The sequence below is a fragment of the Dendrobates tinctorius genome, unplaced genomic scaffold, assembly GCF_039654945.1.
Source record: "Dendrobates tinctorius isolate UK_male_01 unplaced genomic scaffold, ASM3965494v1 ptg000056l, whole genome shotgun sequence".
In the NCBI taxonomy this organism is placed as follows: domain Eukaryota; kingdom Metazoa; phylum Chordata; class Amphibia; order Anura; family Dendrobatidae; genus Dendrobates; species Dendrobates tinctorius.
Genome location: NW_027361724.1, coordinates 11,222,032 through 11,243,447, shown reverse-complemented (window position 1 = coordinate 11,243,447; position 21,416 = coordinate 11,222,032). Strand labels below are relative to the sequence as shown.

At 42.8% G+C, this 21,416-nt stretch overlaps 1 protein-coding gene across 1 annotated transcript in view; it reads right to left on the bottom strand.

The window, feature by feature from the left end:
- ITGA4 (integrin subunit alpha 4) overlaps positions 1-21,416 on the bottom strand; it is a 238,913-nt gene that overhangs the window by 69,219 nt on the left and 148,278 nt on the right. The window contains exons 15-16 of the mRNA XM_073577489.1: positions 18,250-18,404; positions 14,980-15,132 (exon numbers count right to left, since the gene is read on the bottom strand). Coding sequence (XP_073433590.1) covers positions 14,980-15,132; positions 18,250-18,404 — 308 coding nt within the window. The remainder of the gene's footprint in view (positions 1-14,979; positions 15,133-18,249; positions 18,405-21,416) is intronic.

The window sequence follows — 21,416 nt, the reverse complement described above, 5'->3', positions numbered from 1 at the left end:
GCTTGGAGAAACCAGGTTGGGACAATCAGGTCACCTGGCACCTTGCCTCAATGGACTGTCAGCTTCCTAACTTTGCAACTGTAACCTCACTGTGGGTGCCTGCCCAAAGCAGGGTGCCACTGGTTAGGGTAGTTGGCTCTGGATGCCCCAAAGTTGCACCTGCTCTAATCCCGGCGAGCCAGTGGAAGGGTGAGACTCCATCCACTTGCACCATCTTATGTAATTGTTGGGACTGTACTATGTGTTCTTGTCTGTTGGTGGTTCAATAAAGTACTACCACACTGTTTTACCCTCACCCTGTGTTGTCTTATTAGTATTCTTCCCACAGAAAAGGAGTACTGGCATTCTTTGGGATGAGCCCTGGTCCATGCGATCTTTCTAAAGCTGAGCCAGCGGACAAGAGCACCCACTGAGCCTCATGCCTCTACAGACAGGTTCCCTTTAAATCAACCAACTTTTTTATAAGAAGTTTTATGCAATATTGATTATTTCATTGTTATTATGTAGTGGACCAAAATTAAAGCTAAGGCATCTTAAACCTCCACCACCCATCTTGGACATATCTGAAAAGTTCAAGATAATTTTTGACAAGTGACATAAAAATCAGGTATTGTGCTACTATATAATTCTATTTATTTATTTCATTTTACATAGTACAATCCATATTAAAAATAAAAATAGAACCCTTTCAATTTCCCAGCTGGCCACTGGGGCTTTTTTAGACTCATATTTAATTTTGAATCAGGAAACAATACATGTGCCTTAGTCACAATGTTAGGCCCCAATCCTATCCCTTGCACATGTTGATTAGAGGTTCCAATACAAAGGTCATTATGAAGGGAAGGGAACAGAGTCAGCTGTGATATCACCTATTGTGATTGTTGTATCCTGTGATGTCAGCTTTGTGTTTAGATGTTAATTATTATTGTAATCACTTCTGATAAGAAAACTATTGTAAACTCTTCCTAAAAGGAAAGGAAGTTAAGAGTCTATAAAGGGCCCGTCACACTAAGCGATATCGCCAGCAATATCGCTATAACATCACTGGTTTTGTGACGCAGCAGCGATATTGCTAGTGATATCGCTATGTGTGATACTTACCTCCGACCGGCTCCCCCGCTGGTTATCGCTGATCGCAAGAGAATGGCATGGGCCGTTTCTCGTCGTCAGCTTCCTGCTGGGCTTCCTGCTGTGGCGACGAGCGATAAGTGGACGCAGGTAGGAGGACGTCTTCATCGCCTCATCTGACAGGTAAGTAGCGACCGCCGACCGCTGCTATGTCACTGGTGAGATCTGCCTGTGTGGCAGCTCACTAGCGACCACTTAGTGATGCACCAGCGATCCTGACCGGGTCATATCATTGTCGGGATCGCTGGTGCATCGCTAAGTGTGACAGTACCTTAAGGCCCCAGTGGCCAGTGTGAAAATTGCAAGATTATATTTTTTTTAATAAAGATAGTGATATGAAGAATGCATAGTTAACATTTTTATGAAATTGTAAAAAAAAATGATTTACACAGTAGGTAATTTAATGATGATAGCTTCCCTTTATAGAGTGAGCAGAGAGATACAGTATATCAAACACCAGAACTTATGAATAAATAAAATGTAAATTTGGAATAGTATTATGACTTGTACAAATGGTAGCCGTTAAATCATCCACGGAGCACTCATCACATCGGGATTGGCAAGTCACAGTTTCCAGGAAGATTTAAATTGAATCTGTCACCAGTGATATTGAACCATCTGGTTTCAGGATGCTACAAAGCGGAAACTCATATAAGTAAAGCCAGGTGTTTATAAATCAGGATGCACGTGCTACTACTTGTACATAATTCTTGTAAAATGCGTTACCAAAATCTTACACAATATAATGATGCGTAGGAAGAATATTAGTAAATTAAATTATTTTGGAGCAGTTTTGTCTATGAGCGCTCGACACTTTCTCTTGTATAGACAGCAAATTAAAAGATACATGATGACTTTCATGCAAGTCAAATGTTATTAATTAAGCAACAGCAAAAGTGCCATCTGCCATCCATCATGTACACCACTTCATAAAAAGCTTACAGGTTTCTTGACATATTTTGACAAATACAGAGGTCTCCTAGTGAGCTTATTTTACACCTTATGAAGCATCCATATTATAAAGACCTTGACTTTAATAGTAACAACTAGAGTTGAGCGACTTTGGACGGATCGGGTTTCGTGAAACCCGAATGAAACAAAATAAGTTTCAGATGAAACTCGTCCGACTAGAGCAAAAAAAGTCGGAGTTTCGTCCGACTTTTATTTCCCATTGACTTGCATTGGGGTCGGGTTTCGGACGAAACTCCGACTTTGTTTTGCTCTAGTCGGACGAGTTTCATCTGAAACTTATTTTGTTTCATTCGGGTTTCACAAAACCCGATCCGACCAAAGTCGCTCAACTCTAGTAACAACCTATTAAAGACTTTGAAAGTTTTGAAAATGAGAGAATTGTCAGATATGGAAATCATTGGAAAGGCAAACTTTTACACTATCTATAATGATAGATTAAAATTAAAGTCTCATTTAAAAATTCTCATATATCTCAAATATGCATACAAGGACAGGGACTGGGGAGCCATGCATACAAAGATAGGGGATAAGGAGCCCGTGCATACAGGGACGGGGGAGCCATGCATACCAGGACAGGACGGCTTATACTCGAGTCAATAAGCTTACCCAGCTTTTCGTGGCAAAATTAGGTGCCTCGGCTTATACACGGGTCGACTTATACTCGAGAATATATGGTAATAAATATTAGTGATGAGCGAATGTGCTTGTATAAGGTGTTATCTGAGCATGGTCGTGTGCTAACCAAGTGTCTTTGGCATGGTCGAAGGTTTGAGTCTGCGGCTGCATGTCTCTCAGGTTGGTCAACAGTCGCAACGCATGCAGGGATTACATGTTTGTTAGGTAATCGCTGCATGTGTTCTGCTACCAAACAGCAGCGAGACATGCGGGAGCGGGGACTCCAATATATTTTTCAAGCTCACTGAAGACTCTTGGTTAGCACCCAAGCATGCTCGGATAACACTATGCAAGCACGTTCGCTCATCACAAATTGACACCTGTTGTGTTTTGGAGACACTTCTAGTTTTGGCATACAAATACTGATGAAATACTCATCAAGCATATAGCATAATGCTCAAGTAAGTAGCACTTGGCTACATTAATAAATCGGCACATTACTGCATATTGTTCCAATTTACCCAGTAATAATATGCATTTTTGCTTTGCGCAGACATTATAGCAACAAAAAATAACAATGCAAAACCATTTTGTATGCCGTGTAATAGACACAAGCTGCCGGGAGGGATATCTTCATGACATTTAGAAGCCGCACGTAGAGCTTTGCAACAGCTGCACAAGACTTGATATTATCCCTTACCACCCAATGAAGCAAGTGCCAGGAACAAGCTATGACTCCCTCTCCATATGTTTCTCTCAGTTCAAAAGAAATCAGAAGGTCTACCAGTTCTCTGGTGTCCCAGGAGGATCATCTATCCCTTTCCCTTTACTTTAACCTCATCGTAACACTGTTAAGAAATTACTGTTCTTTTTACATAGCTCTTGAAAGGGAAGACGTATAATCTGGTGAAGTTATTTTGATGACAGTAATAATTTTTAGTGATAAAATAGGGGTTTAATGTAAATGTATATAATCAACTTGATTTTATTTTGCAGTATATGGATTAAGGCTGTAGAAAACAGATCTGCCATAACATTAAAACCACCCTACCAATAAGTCCATCCATGAAGCCTAAATCCGGCCCCTTAAGGCACAGACTCCAGAAAACTACTGAAGGTGTTCTGCAAAATCTGGCATCAATGTATTAGAGGCATATCCTTTTAGTTCTGCAAATTGTAAGCTTGAGTTTTGAAGTATGGGACTTGATTAGAAGGAGCAAATTAATTCATAACGATTCAACAATTCAGTTTGCACTAATCTAGCAAAATTGCAGACAGACAGGCAGCACTTAGCTGGATGTTTCTGAGGGATGGAAAAAGGTTAAAAAAAACTACGAGGATTATCTAGCACCAGGAGAGGACCAAAGAGTCATCCAAAGACTGGAGAGAGTGAACAGAAAATCAAGAGTGGGGGGCCAAGGTGACAGCACATATAAGAGGGTGAAAGGAGCGGTGTGAGTCTAGTTTTATAAACTATCCCCTTGCTGGACCTCAATATTTTTTGCTTGAGGGTGTTGAAAAAACTTGTAGCACAATGAAAGTCATTGAGGTAGACTTGGTTTGGACCAAAACAAATCTGCAGGTCGATCAAAGCGAATATGCCCAAAATTATATTTTGGAGACTCGTTCATCTCTATAGTCAAGTAAACACCATGACCTCTTCATCATTTTTTCAAACCATTCCATAATAACTTTTTTAGTGTGGCTGTATCCTGCAGAAAGAGGCCACCTCCATTAAAAAAAAATGACTGCTGCTATGAAACGATGTACTTGGTCTACAAAATGTCATGGTAGGTGCTACATGCTACATGAACCAAGAATTTCTCAGATCATCATACTACACTTAACGGCCTCTTTGTAAACTGCCTCCTGCTGGCATCTTTTACACACCCGGCCAATGTGACTATTAGTGGCAATTCTTGGCATGTTTCGCAGTGGACATGGGTCAGTATGGGCACTCTAACTGGTGTGTTGCTATGCATTCCTGTACAAATGGTGGGCAGGATTCATTAAAGCTATCACACCAAAATTCTTTCCCAAAAGCTTAGAAGAAGCACAAAATTTAGGTCTAAATTTTGCTACTTTTGCCATTTTCACGCCGGTTTCTCCTAGCCCTGGTAAAATGGGTTGAACTGAGGTGGGACAGGGGGTGGAATCTGACACTCATATGTGTCTTAATGAATCAGGATTGTTTGACTTCAGCATGTCCCCTCAAGACCAGTGTGAGCAACGCCAGTTTTGATGCATCACTAGAGTTGAGCGACTTTTGGTTTTTTAGGGTCGAGTTTCGTTTCGTGAAACCCAACTTTTCCAAAAGTCGGGTCGAGCAAGATCGGCCGATTATAGGGAAAAGTCGGGGTCGTCCCGAAACACGAAACCCAATGTAAGTCAATGGGGAATAAAAGTCGGCAGTGAGAGGAGGACAGGAAACACACCTACAGTGCTCATTTGAATGCCAAAAGCATCAATTCTTCTTACTTAAGCTTGTCAACCTTAATTAACTTCATAATACAAGTTACGCACTGAAAGATGGGGGTTATTTGGCTAAAGTTGTGGGGGGGTAGGGCTGGCTCCAGGTTTTCATGTGCCCTGGGCGAAAGAGCGCCCCTTTAACACATACCACAACTCATCATGCTCCGATACGGCAGAGAAATAGCGGTATTGTACAATGAAAAATACTTCACTTTTTACATCTCATGACGAGGCCCATCTATTTCTCCATACAGAATCATTGGTCCCATATAGAGTTGAGCGACTTTGGTCGGATCGGGTTTTGTGAAACCCGAATGAAACAAAATAAGTTTCAGATGAAACTCGTCCGACTAGAGCAAAACAAAGTCGGAGTTTCGTCCGAAACCCGACCCCAATGCAAGTTAATGGGAAATAAAAGTCGGACGAAACTCCGACTTTTTTTGCTCTAGTCGGACGAGTTTCATCTGAAACTTATTTTGTTTCATTCGGGTTTCACGAAACCCGATCCGACCAAAGTCGCTCAACTCTAGTCCCATATAATGTTTGAAACAGTATATGATGAGCTCCACATAATGCTACAGTATATGTTGGTCCCCATGGATGAAGCTCCACTGTCTTATGGGCCCAAATAATGCTCCAAACATAATGGGCCCCATTTTTAATGCTCTAGTGTATAATGGGCCCTGTAAATGCTGCTCCAGTGTCTGATGTCCACCTTTGGAATGTTCCAGTGTATGGTGGGCCCCATCTATCATTCTCCAGAGTATAGTGCTCCCCAAAAATTGCTGTCCCAACATTGAAAACAATCAAATAAGTCTCCTCGCTAGGGAATCCCTGTACTAGTCTGGACTCCTCGTCGTCCCCATCTTCCATCTCACTGCACAGTATTTCAACCTTGCAAGTGCTGTGATCCTGAGCAAGCAGGGGGGCCCACTCGCTGGCGACGGCACTGGCACAGGGCCCCTGATAGTACGGTGGTGTGTCTGATGGCGGGTGGGCCGAACCTGCACTTTCATCTGCAGCTTCCTCTTTGTCACTGTGTAAGATGTAACTGTATATGGGAAGGGTAACCTGAGTTTCATCAGGGTCAGATTCAGGCCGTGTAGCGTGCGAGGGGAATGTAGTGATCTGGGTCAATGTACCAGCAGATTCATCGAGCAGTGGCTGGGCATCAGTGCACTTGTGTCGCCCCCAGGAGTACGGTCGCCACAATGGCATTACCTTCTTCCTAGGGAGTGTGATGTCATGCTTGGGAGCAACAAAGGATCTCACTAGCAGGTTAACTGATTGGGCGGTGTTATTCCCACGAGTCATGACCCTCCAAACAGCGTTCATGAAGGCAAAGTGTTTGTTTTACGTGGGCAGTATGGTTGCAAAGCTGAACCTTAAAGGAATGTCCAGAAGGGCACCACCAGGAGTGGAGCCTACGGTTAAATTCGACTCCACCTGGGAAACCTCAACCATGCCAGCTACAGAACAGATGCACACATTGCAAGCTTAATTCCGTTAACGAACGAGACTCCGTCATGCCCCGCGGTCCGAGTCCGGCTTACTAGAGGGACACGTGAGGCTCTGGCACATGAGATTGGCCAATAACTGGTGTGTCATGCCCTTACATGTCCATGGCTGCATGTGCGCTACACTGAAAAGGCCAGCGTTTGTCGCTTACAGGTGCAGATAACCCGCTGAACAACGTTAGTGATGGGGATCACTGATATTATTACCCGCGAACGATGATTTCCCAGTAAGTGCAGGTCAACCGCAGTTCCAGAATTAGGCCTAACCGTCATTCCTGAAAAAATGAAAAACTTACGTGTGCAAACCACAGGTGCTGTAGCTTGCTTAACAGCTCGCCAGCCGTTCTCACGCCCAGTATGGATTACACGTGATTGCACAAAGGTGAGAAAGGGTACCGTATCCCCGGATAACATGTATGGATAGCGTACACATTCAAAATATATGTCTATACATCAGGAGGCAGGCTCAGACGGTGTAAGGCCCAGTATGGATTGCACGTGATTGCACAAAGGTGAGAAAGGGTACCGTATCCCCAGATAACATGTATGGATAGCGTACACATTCAAAATATATGTCTATACATCAGGAGGGAGGCTCAGACGGTGTTAGGCCCAGTATGGCTTGCACGTGATTGCACAAAGGTGAGAAAGGGTACCGTATCCCCAGATAACATGTATGGATAGCGTACACATTCAAAAGATATGTCTATACATCAGGAGGCAGGCTCACACGGTGTCAGGCACAGTATGGATTTGACGGCCCAGACTACACAGCGGAGGAGCAGGGAGAGGTAAAGATTGCAAATGCTGGGGCCCTGCCCAAGCAAGGGGCGCCCACTCGTGGGCGTCGGTACTGGCACTGGGCCCCTCATAGTACGGCGGTGTGTCTGATGGCGGGTGTGCACCACCACCGTCAGAGACACTTGATTGCACTATGAGGGACCCTGTGCCAGTGCCCGCGCCCAAGAGTCGGCCTACCCACCTGTCCAGGGCAACGGCACTCGCACGGTGTCGTGCGCTAGGTGGGGGGGAGGCAGCACAGTTAGGGAGTTTTAGAAAGTGGCATATGTTGATGTTGGACATTGAGCTGATGCAAAAGGCGAAATAGGTCAAGGCCCAGGAAGAGGTGGACCAAAGCAAGCCATTTTTCTGTCACCCTATGTGTCATCAGGGGAAGGTGGGACAAAATCCTTGGAACCCCATGCATGGTTCATTTTAATGAAGGTTAGATCATCCACATTTTGGGTTGACAGACGGGTCCTTTTTTCTGTCAGGATTGATCCAGCTGCACTGAAGACTCTTTCCGATAGCACACTTGCAGCTGGGCAAGCGAGCTCCTGTAAGGCATATTGTGCCAATTCAGGCCAGGTGTCCAGTTTAGTGGCCCAATAGTCAAAGGGGAATGACCTGTGTGGGAGAACATCGATATGGGAGGAAAAGTAGTTTGTAACCATAGTTGACAACTGCTGTCTCCTGTCACTTTCCATCGATGCTGTATTACCAGTTGTGTGAGCGGTACTTGAAAAATCAGTCCACAACATTGTCATGAAACCCCTGTCTCCAACACCACTTCTGCTGTGTGCACCATGAACACCTCTGCCAAGCTGCCCCCGGCCCGTACGGCTCGTGTGAGAACCATCACCGCTGCTGTGTGCTGGGAATGCCTCAAGCAACCGATTTACCAGAGTTGCTTGTTTATTAGCCAATATTAGGTCAAGGTTCTCCTGTGGCATGATGTTTTGTAATTTGCCTTTATAGCGTGGATCCAGGATGCTGGCCAACCAGTAGTCGTCATCGTTCATCATTTTGGCCATGCGGGGGTCCCTTTTTAGGATCCGCAAGGCATAATCTGACATGTGGGCCAATGTTCCCGGTGTCAATGATGCACTGCGAGTGCTGGTTGGAGGAGCACTTTCTGGCAAATCCACATCCCTCCAGTCACGCACAAACCCTGTACCAGACCTTGCCACGCCAACATTTTCACTTGCCCCACGAGATGCATCCTCCTCCCCTAAGTAATCATCCCCATCATCATCCTCCTCCTCCTCTTCTTCCTCCAACTCGTCCAGGAGAGGTCCCTGAGCAGACAATGGCTGAATGTCATCAAGGATTCCCTCCACCTCTTCCTCCTCGTCAACATTGGCTGCAGACGCCTGCTCCTTAAGGTGCGTCAAAGTTTGCATGAGCAGACGCATAAGTGGGATGCTCATGCTTAGGATGGCGTCGTCTGCGCTTACCAGCCGTGTGCATTCCTCAAAACACTGAAGGACTTTACAGAGGTCTTTCAGCTTCGACCACTGCACACCTGTCAACTCCATGTCTGCTCTCAAAGTGCCTGGCCGTGTATCCTCCCACAAATGCATTATGGCCTGCCTCTGCTCGCACAGCAGCTCCACCATGTGCAGGGTGGAGTTCCACCTTGTTGCAATGTCGATAATGAGGCAGTGGTTGGGAAGGTGGAGCAATCGCTGCAGCTTCTGCATACGAACGGAGTCATAGACAAAAGGCAAACACAGTCATAAGGTCAAAGATAAAACTAGAGTATTTTATTAGTACAAAATTACATACAGACAGACAAATGGAGATGGGGGCTGGAAGATGTAAAGGTCATTCAGACTGCATATATGAAGCCCAGGGTAGGTGTGTGGGAAGGCAGATATGACATAATATCATAACAAGAATCATATATGCACAATGGCAGGAAGAAATAAACCGCAGGTATCTGGCATCACTGTCAAATTCAAATAACCAGCACTGCAGCCATATGTGCATAATAGCACAACAAGAAGCATACCATGAATAGAGTCAATAGGGCCCGGCTATGGCCATATAAGCCAGGCACATGAGTGACAAATAATTGTGCCTAGAAAGACATAGTGGAAGCACAAATACCTGCAAATGAAATGGCTGCCTTCCTCCACGTCCCACCCGCCCCGACGCGCGTTTCGGCGTGCCTTTATCAAGGGGCATACGATGCAGTCTGAATGACCTTTACATCTTCCAGCCCCCATCTCCATTTGTCTGTCTGTATGTAATTTTGTACTAATAAAATACTCTAGTTTTATCTTTGACCTTATGACTGTGTTTGCCTTTTGTCTATGATCTTAGTATTACAGTTGGTCTCTTCTGTCTGCACTAATTGTGGGTGTGTAAATTGGGTAATTTTGTATTTGGTATTGATTATATACCCACTATGATCATTGGATTTATCTTACATTTATACGAATGGAGTGTACAGGCGACCGGCGGATGTGCGCGCACAGTCTTCGCACCTTCTGGAGCAGGGCTGTTAACTCCGGATAATTTTTGAGGAAGCACTGCACCACCAGGTTCAAGGTGTGAGCCAAGCAAGGTATGTGGCTGAGTTTTGAAAGGGCTATGGCTGCCACAAAATTACGGCCGTTATCACTAACTACCTTGCCTGCCTCAAGATGTACACTGCCCAGCCTTGACTCAGTTTGTCGCTTCAAGTACTCGGCCAGCACCTCGGCGGTGTGTCTGTCGCCCAAACACATCATCTGCAACACAGCCTGCTGACGCTTTCCACTAGCTGCTCGATAGGGGGACACCTCGTGTGCAACAATGGCAGCTGCAGATGGAGTGCTCGTACGACTGCACTCTGTGGGCGAGCTTTCGCTTCTGGAGGAGGGTGGAACGCCTACAGCCAACTGTTTCCTATACCGTGGGCTAGGCAGCACTGTCCCACCACCGCTGTCCCCTGTGGACCCTGCATCCACCACATTAACCCAGTGCGCAGTGATGGACACGTAACAGCCCTGGCCATGCCGACTGGACCACGCATCAGTTGTGAGGTGCACCTTTCCACTCACTGACTGCTTGAGTGCATGGACAATGCGGTCTTTTACATGATGGTGGAGGGCTGGGATGGCTTTGCGAGAGAAGAAGTGGCGACTGGGTAGGTCATAGCGTGGTACTGCATAGGCCATGAGTTCGCAGAAAGCTGCGCTTTCCACCAACCGATAGGGCATCATCTCAAACGAGATTAGTTTGGCAATGTGGGCGTTCAAACCCAGTGTAAGCGGATGAGAGACTGAGTACTTTCTTGACCTACTCATAGTGTCTGGGAGGGTGAGCTGGACTTGAGAGCTGCATATGGTGGAAGTAGCGGTGGACAGGGCGGACTGAGAGAGGGTTGATGATGGTGATGGAGTTGGTGTTCTTTCTGATGGCCTAGATTCAGTATTTCGTTGATATAACAGTGGGATTCCCTGACTGCTGTGGCCTTGCAACGACACCTCAACATTTGCTGCTGTGCTAACTGGTGGGCTTACAGTGGGGGAAACAATGTAGCGTTGCTGACTACCTTCTTTGTGATCAGTTGCACATGTGGCACTTGAGGTTTGGTGTTGTGTCCACGCTTGCAAGTGCATGCTGGTTAAATGTCTAAGCATGCAACTGGTATTCAAATTTTTCAGATTTTTCCCTCGGCTAAAGGTCTTTGCGCACTTCTTACAGATAAACTTGGCCTGATCATGAGGATTTTGTTCAAAAAAGTGCCACACTGCACTCTTCCTACTTTGGCAGACATTTTGCGGCCTAGCACGCTGTGATGTTTTGACCCTCTGGACAAGCTGTCCAGCAACTCTTTTGATTTTTGGAACCTGTCTTTGGAGTGCTCCGGGCCTGCCAGATAACAGCTGTTGCGATGTCGATGTCTGCTGTGGATGCTCCTCATCTGAGCTATTGGAAGCAGCACCCTCTTCCCCCAATGGATGCCAATCTGGGTCAACAACTGGGTCATCCATCACCTCCTCTTCAATGTCATGTGCACCTTCCTCTGTGTCACCGTGTATGGTGGCATAGTGTGCGGGAAGGGGCACCTGAGTCTCATCAGGGTCAGAATCTGGCTCTGTACACTGCGAGGACAATGTAGTGCTCTGAGTGAATGTACCAGCAGAATCATCTATCAGCGGCTGTGCATCAGTGCACTCCATGTCAGATTCATCTTGGCCTGGGTAATTCACCATTTCACTTGATAATTCAGACATGGTATGTGAAAACAGCTCCATGGAGTAATCAGTAGTATGGCCTGCGTCATCCTTCAATCTTGGTTGGGGTGAAGGACACAAGGAAAGGTGTGGTTCATGAACATGAGCCTCCAATGACGACTCAGTGCTTTCACTTTTTACAACTTCAGAAGAGGAGGCGATAGAGCTGGAGGCTGAGTCAGCAATGTAAGACAAAACTTTTTCCTGATGCTCTGGCTTTAAAAGCGGTTTGCCAACTCCTAGAAAACTAAGCCTTCGAAGCCTTATGGAGCCAGACGATGACGCAAGCTCAACACCTCCTGCATTCGGTCCTATTTTGCTTTTGCCACTACCATCAGATCCACCACCAACACCATCATTACCAGCTGCCAACGCCCGCCCAATTCCACGGCCTCTTCCACCAGCCTTCCTCATTTTTGGTAGAAATGTAGACAAAATCCAACAAACTATATAGTAATGTAAAACAAGGTACAAGGTGTCTATAGGACAGGGGAGATTTAGATTTTCTGCACACACTAGTGGACACTGGACACTTTTGGATTGTGTGAGGCCCACTGAATATCAGAGCGCTATGTCACAGGCTCGATGCAACAGGTGTGAAAAAAAGTGACTACAGGATAAGAGAGATTTTGAATTTCTGCAGACACTTGTGGACACTGGACACTTGGATTGTGTGAGGCCCACTGAATATCAGAGCGCTATGTCACAGGCTCGATGGCACAGGTGTGAAAAAAGTGACTACAGGATAAGGGAGATTTTGAATTTCTGCAGACACTTGTGGACACTGGACACTTTTGGATTGTGTGAGGCCCACTGAATATCAGAGCGCTATGTCACAAGCTCGATGGCACAGGTGTGAAAAAAGTGACTACAGTATAAGGGAGATTTTGAATTTCTGCAGACACTTGTGGACACTGGACACTTGGATTGTGTGAGGCCCACTGAATATCAGAGCGCTATGTCACAGGCTCGATGGCACAGGTGTGAAAAAAGTGACTACAGGATAAGGGAGATTTTGAATTTCTGCAGACACTTGTGGACACTGGACACTTGGATTGTGTGAGGCCCACTGAATATCAGAGCGCTATGTCACAGGCTCGATGCAACAGGTGTGAAAAAAGTGACTACAGGATAAGGGAGATTTTGAATTTCTGCAGACACTTGTGGACACTGGACACTTTTGGATTGTGTGAGGCCCACTGAATATCAGAGCGCTATGTCACAGGCTCGATGGCACAGGTGTGAAAAAAGTGACTACAGGATAAGGGAGATTTTGAATTTCTGCAGACACTTGTGGACACTGGACACTGGATTGTGTGAGGCCCACTGAATATCAGAGCGCTATGTCACAGGCTCGATGGCACAGGTGTGAAAAAAGTGACTACAGGATAAGGGAGATTTTGAATTTCTGCAGACACTTGTGGACACTGGACACTTTTGGATTGTGTGAGGCCCAATGAATATCAGAGCGCTATGTCACAGGCAGAAATTGGCTAGTGTATCACAAACTACAAGATGTATGTAGAATTGGGCAGAATAGGAATCTCCCTAGAGTGTAGGTCTGTAAGAACGGAACAAGTCCTCCACTTATCCTTCCACAGTGACACACAGATAGCTTCACTGTGGCTGTGATAACAGCCGTTACACGGTACTGTGTGAGGCGCGTACTCCGCTGTATGGTGTGAAAAAATGCACGCTCAGTACCTCAGCAGGACAAAAAAAAAATTGGGATTGCTTTTAAGAAAGCAGTTTGCAGAGCAGTGGGGAAACAGCAATGCAGCTGTCAGGAAGCCTTAGAAGGCAGCCTAACAACCAACTCCGCTGATCCACCACAATATAGCCTCCCCTTGCACTGCACACACAGTGACTGGTGTGTTGTACAGGCAAAATCGCTAGCAGCAGAAGCAGTTTTTTTTTTTTACTTCTTCCCTGCCTAACGCTCTCCCTACAGAATCAGCAACCTCTCCCTATGCTAAGATCGGCAGAAGTAAGATGGCGGTCGGCGTGCACGCCCTTTTATAACCCCTGTGACGCCCACCAAAGCAAGCCAATCACTTGCATGCCCTTCTGAAAGATGGTGGTGACCCCTGCCTATGTCATCACGTTTCCCACAGTGTCCGTGGATCCTGATTGGCTGAAAAAGAGCGCAAAACAAACTTTTGAAACGCGACTTTGGCGTGTAAGTCGCCGACCTCGTGGCCGACCTCATCCTAGGGTCGGGTTTCGTTTCATGAAACCTTTCTTTGCCAAAAGTCGGCGACTTTTGAATTTTTTCGACCCGTTTCGCTCAACTCTATGCATCACTCCTGGTGTTTTTTTTCACTACAGCCAACTTTAAGTTCTCTGGTAACTTTGTGCTATAGTAACTCTTCTATGAATCATATCAGGTAGGATAACTATTGCTAAATATAACACTAATGACAGATGGTCAAAAAAGTGAGAGTTTACTAGATTATGTTCCCTTCCACTTATCTTCTATGCAACTACCCTATCATACCCATAATATTCCGAATCCAATTCTTAGGATAAAATGCCCAAACTTTGAACTGGATTTCACTTTAGCAAAGTAAACCTGTGCTTGTAAGTTGGCCATGGGGGATAGTCGCTGATGAAGAAAGACTATGATGGGCAGCACAGTGGCTCAATGATTACCACCACTGTTGCTTTACAGCACTGGGATCCAGGGTTTGGATCCCACCAAGAGCACATCTGCAAGGAGTTTTTATGTTCTCCCAGAGTTTACGTTGGTTGGCACGAAATATGATCAAGCATAAAAGATGTATTTCATTTTTACAGTGTGTGTATTTTTATGTTAAGTAGACATCTAGAGACCATTGAGGAACACCGGAAAAGTTTTAAAGGGTGATGAATGTTATGAGACTTTCACGGCAATGTTCTGCTTCTTCTTGCCACAGCAGAAATATTTTAGAAATGAAATCTGACTGTGGAGTGTTTGATGACCAAGAAGTTGTGGCCTATTTGATAGGAGCAGTCTAAGGCTGTAGCCAATTTTCATCTACAACCTTCTGAAATATAAATCCGGCAATGCTTGACCCAGAATAAATGTTCATTATTAGTTCTCATTGTACTCATTTGGAACGGTGACAGTGTTTTATTCACTTTCGGTGAAGTTTCTCAAAGCAACATGCACCTCTAGTCTCTGAATAGTCTACAATTTTTTTTTTTCAATTTCAATGACATACAATTTATTGTGGGTTTAGCTTAAATAACACACATTTTAAGTATAAAAAAACTATTTTTCTTACCACTTTTTTTAATATATGCTCTTCGCCATCTTTTTTCTGAAGAATTGGCTGTAGGGGCTTGAATTCATCCACATTTCTTTTGTATACAATATGTTTTCCAAGATAATAGTGAGACTCCATATGTATCGGGGTCAAAATATCTCTTACATCTTTCTATAGAAAAAAAACAAACAAAAAAATACCATATTAATCATTATAGGCCATATTGTTATTGGAATAATTCAAAACGCAATAGTTACATGATTTTGCTAATGTTTGTTCAGTATTGCTGAGGATCATACTTGGACATAGATAAAATAAAAAATTGTTAAAAACTTTAAATAACTCCCCAAAAAAGTTATTATATTTATAATTTAAAATTGCATGCCTTAAAAGAGAAGAGATTAAAACCATGTTATTTTGTCAAACTGAAAACTCATAACCAAGGGCTTCACAGAGTCTCCCAATGAATTATCATCCATGATAATTTTGCCAAACACATGTCATGACTACGTGAGATTAATCAATGCTCCTTGGGGAGCGTACTTACTTTCTAGGGTGCACAATGGAGACACCATATGACAATACGCGTAATTGTCTCCAGATCTTTTAATATGTAGCAGCAGGTTCCTAATTTTTATAAGAGCTTAATGTAAGTCATATTATTAAGAAAAAAAATTTAACAACCCAACCAACTTATCTTCATCCAGAACTGCAAGAAATATAATTCACAGTCAATGTCTTCTCATATTTCATGAAGAAAATGTATTGGCTATTAATTATTCTTCTTTCAGATTTAATGAAACGGGAATATATTACAAGGAATAAAAATTGTGATAAAAGTCATCTACTTTTAATTTACTTTGCTTGAGCTTCAGCTGCAAAACCAAGAGGTGAACATAATATATACTGCATGAATATTTAGTTTTCTCAATGCAAGAATAATTATATGATAATTTATAAATTGCGATGAGCAAGAAAACATGACAATGCATTTAGGCAATTTTCTACAGGAATGGATCGTCTTGTGTTAAAAGAAAGACTTTTTTTTTAAACTACGGTATATTAATAAAAATGGATTCAATTTGGACCTAAGAAATTCAGCAATATACATTTATATGCAGAATTTCCAGGCTCCATTAAAAACAAAATCCATTCTTTCAAAAACAACAAAATAATATCATAAACAAGAAAATGAGTCGGGCATGCATACTGTATTTCATATACATTTGCACTTAAAATGTAAAAAAATAATGTAAGTCACACACAGTCTTCATTTTTACAGATCCAGTGGAGGTCTCTAGTTTTCTAGTGCATAAAAAAGGACTGGAACGGTATACTAAATATTAATATTATTATGAGTCAAACAGGGTTGTATTACATTGGCAGTCCCATCGTGGGATGTGTCATATTAGCCTTATAGGTGTGGATCCTATTTTTAAGACATTCATCTATTGGATGGGGAGTTCTTCTTTTTAAACTGTTTCTGTAAAGGCGCATTGAGATGAGCCGATAACTGGAACCAAGCATTAATTTGCCCATGATCAGTTTGTGAAAACAAGCCGGCAACCACTCAACGAACTACCATGGATCAATTAAAATCGGAATTTTCAGAAGCACGTCATTCTGGGTAAACAATAAACATTCCATTAATGATAATATTCTATGCGCACAGAACAATCCTATTAATGATGCTTTTGTGTACATAGAATTCTGGTCAACCTGTCTAAACAACCACTGATCAGCTTGTATGTAGACAACCTGCAGTTGTTCAATGGCTGTATTCAATATCCATATAGTGGATGCATTCAATACCCATATAGATAGGGTGGCTCTGATGGAACAGGGGTAAAGGACGATCTCTATTTCAGCTGGATTTACACTTCTTGATTATCAGGTAAGAGCATAACTGGGAATGCTCTGTGTAAACAGGACATGTCCTGCCAAGAACATAAGGGGGCTTTACACATAGCGATATCGCTAGCATTATTGCTAAAGCGTCACCGATTTTGTGACGCAGCAGTGATATTGCTAGCGATATCGCTACATGTGATACTTACCTCCGACCGGCTCCCCCGCTGGCTATCGCTGATCGCAGGAGAACGTCCTGGGCTGTTTCTCGGTGGCAGCTTCCTGCTGGCGCCGACAAGCTGCTGCGTCGCTGCTGAGATCTGCCTGCTTGGCAGCTCACTAGTGACCATTTAGTGATGCACCAGCGATCCTGACCTGGTCTTACCGTGGTCGGGATCGCTGGTGCATCGCTAAATGTAACGGGACCCATAGTTAGCTTATGCTCACAAGATCTATTAATGATTGTTCTGTTTGCATAGGAAAATGTGGTCTGTCTGTCTAAATAGGGTATTAAACGACCATGCATCAGCAAACAATTAGCTGATTAGTGATCATTTATCACTGCAAGTTGGGTGGTGGAAACCCGTCCTTAGTCTTGGCAGAACAGGATCGGGAAACTCTTTTATTTTTTTTCTTGGGCAAAGGATCAGTGGTTAGCACTGTTATTTTGGGGTCCTGGCTTCAAACCCGCTAAGGATAACATCTACAATGAGTTTGTATGTTCTCTCCGTGTTTGCGTGGATTTCCTCTGGGTTCTCCGGTTTCCTCCAACACTTCAAAGACATACTGATAAGGAATTTAAATTGTGAGCCCCATTGGGACAGTGATGATAATGTGTGAAAAGCGCTGCGGAATATGATAGTGCTATATAAGCAAAGTATAATAGATAAAATAAATAATGCTCAGTGGGAAAAGGCATTCCACATCAACTAATATAAATCTGATGTAATTATGGTCAAATAACATATTTGCCAATATATCATCTAAAACCATAAAAATTATATATTCAGGAATCAGCACAATGAAATTAAAAGGTAATGGGATTTGTGGGACATCAAAAAGGATAAATTATTTCCCCAAAATTTACAACAATGTATTGGAAGACGACACAGTTCACTTCATCTGGTCAACGTTAAAAATGTGGGAAATTTGGGTGACGGTCCAGATTTATAATAACAGGCACTGATAGCTTTTAATTATAAGGCACAGAATGTATTTTGTGGCTGCACCATGGGGGTTCTGGGAATCCTCTCGTACCTACTAACAACCCCGGCGTCACACCTCAATAATGACGTTCTAGGTTGGCTAGTCAAAAGAGGAGCCGGGTTGCTAGCAGGTAGGAAGTGGTTCGCAGGTCCTAACAGCCACAGAATACTAACCTGTCCATGGACTAGGGTCATATGAATTGATGTATTTCCCTCTATTTCATTACCAACTCACCCTCATGAACGCTTGGTGTGTTCTACAGCTTTCCGATTTCTGTCGGAGATCAATATTCCCTGAATAAACCTCTGCTGTTCCATTGGAAGAGAAGTAGAATCTAGCTGGAGTTCCTTTATTTCTTTTAATATCAGAGCTGATATTATAGTGCAAGACTGAAAACCAAAGAAAAGATGATTATTCTGGATTCTAGAAAAATTCTGATATAATATAATAAATCTATTACAATAAAAAAAATTATGTTTTACTTTTGAGCCAAGTCAAAAAAATTAAGTTAGCCAAACTGCAGTGATTTTTTTTTATTCTCAGTTTAACATTTAAAGGGGTTGTTCATTTTGAGGAAAATGAGACCTACATTTTGTAAAATACCTAAACTAATAATACTAAACCCAACAGGTACTCACCCTCCCTGGATCCAGCGCAGGATCCCTGAGAGCTCTCCAGTCCTGGTGTTTTGGCTGCAGTGGTGACATCATGTCAATAGCGCACGTTACTGCTCTAGCTCAGTGGTCGTGCATTGAACTCAGCGGCGTGTACCATGAACACTGACATAGCCAATACGCTCTGTACACAAGCAGTAACTCAGTGACAAATATCACCGCTGCAGACAAATCATAGGGATTGGAGCAGCGGAGTGGAGACAGCTCTGGATCCTGCGAGGGTGATTAACAGCTGAGTTTCTTATTTTTAAATACTTCATAAATTTTAGCACCCACTTTCCTGAAAGTGGTCAGCCCCTTTAAGTTGAAACTATATTTTCAACAAAAATTGCATAAATCAATAGTACAAGTGAATAACAGAAATGGTATATTGTATCTTATCAGATAATTCTACTTCTTTGTCCTCTTATAAGCCTTTTATGTTCATCCCATTGCTTACTAAACTTAACCCCTTCACCACCAAGGGTGGTTTGCACGTTAACTCCCGGGCCAATTTTTACAATTCTGACCACTGTCCCTTTATGAGGTAATAACTCTGGAATGCTTCCATGGATCCCAGTGATTCTGACAATGTTTTCTCGAGACATATTGTACTTCATGTTAGTGGTAAAATTTCATTCATATTACGTGCGTTTATTTGTGAAAAAAATGGAAATTTGGCGAAAATTTTGAAAATTTCGCAATTTTCCAACTTTGAATTTTTATGCTCTTAAATCACAGAGATATGGCACTCAATAAACTTAATAGATAACATTTCCCACCTGTTTACTTTACATCAGCACAATTTTTTTTGTTAGGAAGTTATAAGGGTTAAAAGTTGACCAGTGATTTCTCATTTTTACAACACTATTTTATTTTTAGGGACCACATCACATTTGAAGAGACTTTGAGGGGTCTATATGATAGAAAATACCCAAAAGTGACACCATTCTAAAAACTGCACCCCTCAATGTGCTCAAAACCACATTCAAGAAGTTTATTAACTCTTCAGATGCTTCACAGGAATTTTTTGAATGTTTAAAAAAAATGAACACTTAACTTTTTTTCACAAAAAAATTACTTCAGGTTCAATTTATTTTACCAAGGGTAACAGGAGAAATTGGACTGCAAAAGTTATTGTGCAATTTGTCCTGAGTACGCTGATACCTAATATTTTGGGGGAACCACTGTTTGGGCGCATGGCAGAGCTCGGAAGGGAAGGAGCGCCGTTTGACTTTTTCACTGCAAAATTGGCTGGAATTCAGACTGGACACCATGCCACGTTTGGAGAGCCCCTGATGTGCCTAAACAGTGGAAACCCCCCACAAGTGACCCCATTTTGGAAACTAGACCCCCCAATGAACTTATCTAGATATGTGGTGGGCACTTTGAACCCCCAAGGGCTTCACAGAAGTTTATAACGTACAGCCGTACAATTAAAAAAATCATATTTTTTCCACAAAAATGATCTTTTCACCCCCAACTTTTATTTTCCCAAGAGTAACAAGCCCCAAAACTTATTGTGCAATTTGTCCTGAGCACGCTGATACCCCATATATGGGGGTAAACCACTATTTGTGCACATGGCAGAGCTCGGAAGGGAAGCAGCGCCATTTAACTTTTTTGGCTGGAATTGAGATAGGACGCCATGTCGCGCTTGGAAAGCCCCTGATGTGCCACAACAGTGGAAATCCCCCAATTCTAACTCCAAACCTAACCCTAACCCTAACCCTAGCCCTAAACCTAGCTCTGACCCTAGCCCTAATCCTAACCCTAGCCCTAATGGGAAAATGGAAATAAATAAAAAAAATTTTAATTTATAATTTTTCCCTAACTAAGGGGGTGATAACGGGGGGGGGGTTTGATTTACTATTTATGGTGGGTTTTTATTTTTGGCAACTGTCATGCGCTAAAAGATGCTTTTTATTGTAAAAATAGTTTATGCATCACTACATATTGAGAGCTGTAATTTTTCCATATTTTGAGCCACCAAGTCATGTGAGGTCTTATTTTTTGCGGGACGAGATGACGTTTTTATTGGTACCATTTTCGGGCATGTGACATTTTTGATCGCTTTTTATTCCGATTTTTGGGACACAGAATGAACAAAAAACAGTTTTTCATGAATTTCTTTTGGGGGGTGCGTTTACACCGTTCCGCGTGCGGTAAAATTGATATAGCGGTTTTATTCTTCGGGTCAGTTCGGTTACAGTGATACCTCATTTATGTCATTTTTTTATGTTGTGGCAGTTTTATGCAATAAAAACAATTTTTATATAAAAAATTATTATTTTTGCATCGCTTTATTCTGTGAGCTGTAACTTTTTTATTCTTTTGCTGATGATGCTGTGCTGTGGCTCGTTTTTTGCGGGACAAGATGTCGTTTTCAGTGCTACCATGGATATTTATATGCGTCTTTTTGATTGTGCGTTATTGCACTTTTTGTTTGGCGGTATGATAATAAATCATTATTTTTGCTTCGCTTTTATTTTTAATTTTTAAGGGGTTCGCTGAAGGGGTTAACTAATGGGACAGTTTTATAGGGTGGGTCATTACGGACGCAGCGATACCAAATATATGTACTTTTATTGTTTTTTTGTTTTTTTATTTTAAAAAAATGAATTTATTAGGGAATATTTTTTTTTTTTAATTATTTTTACACTCTTTTTTTACTTTATTATAATGTCCCATGGGGACATCACTGTCCTGTGACAGATCGCTGATCTGTCACATCACAGATCGCTGTGA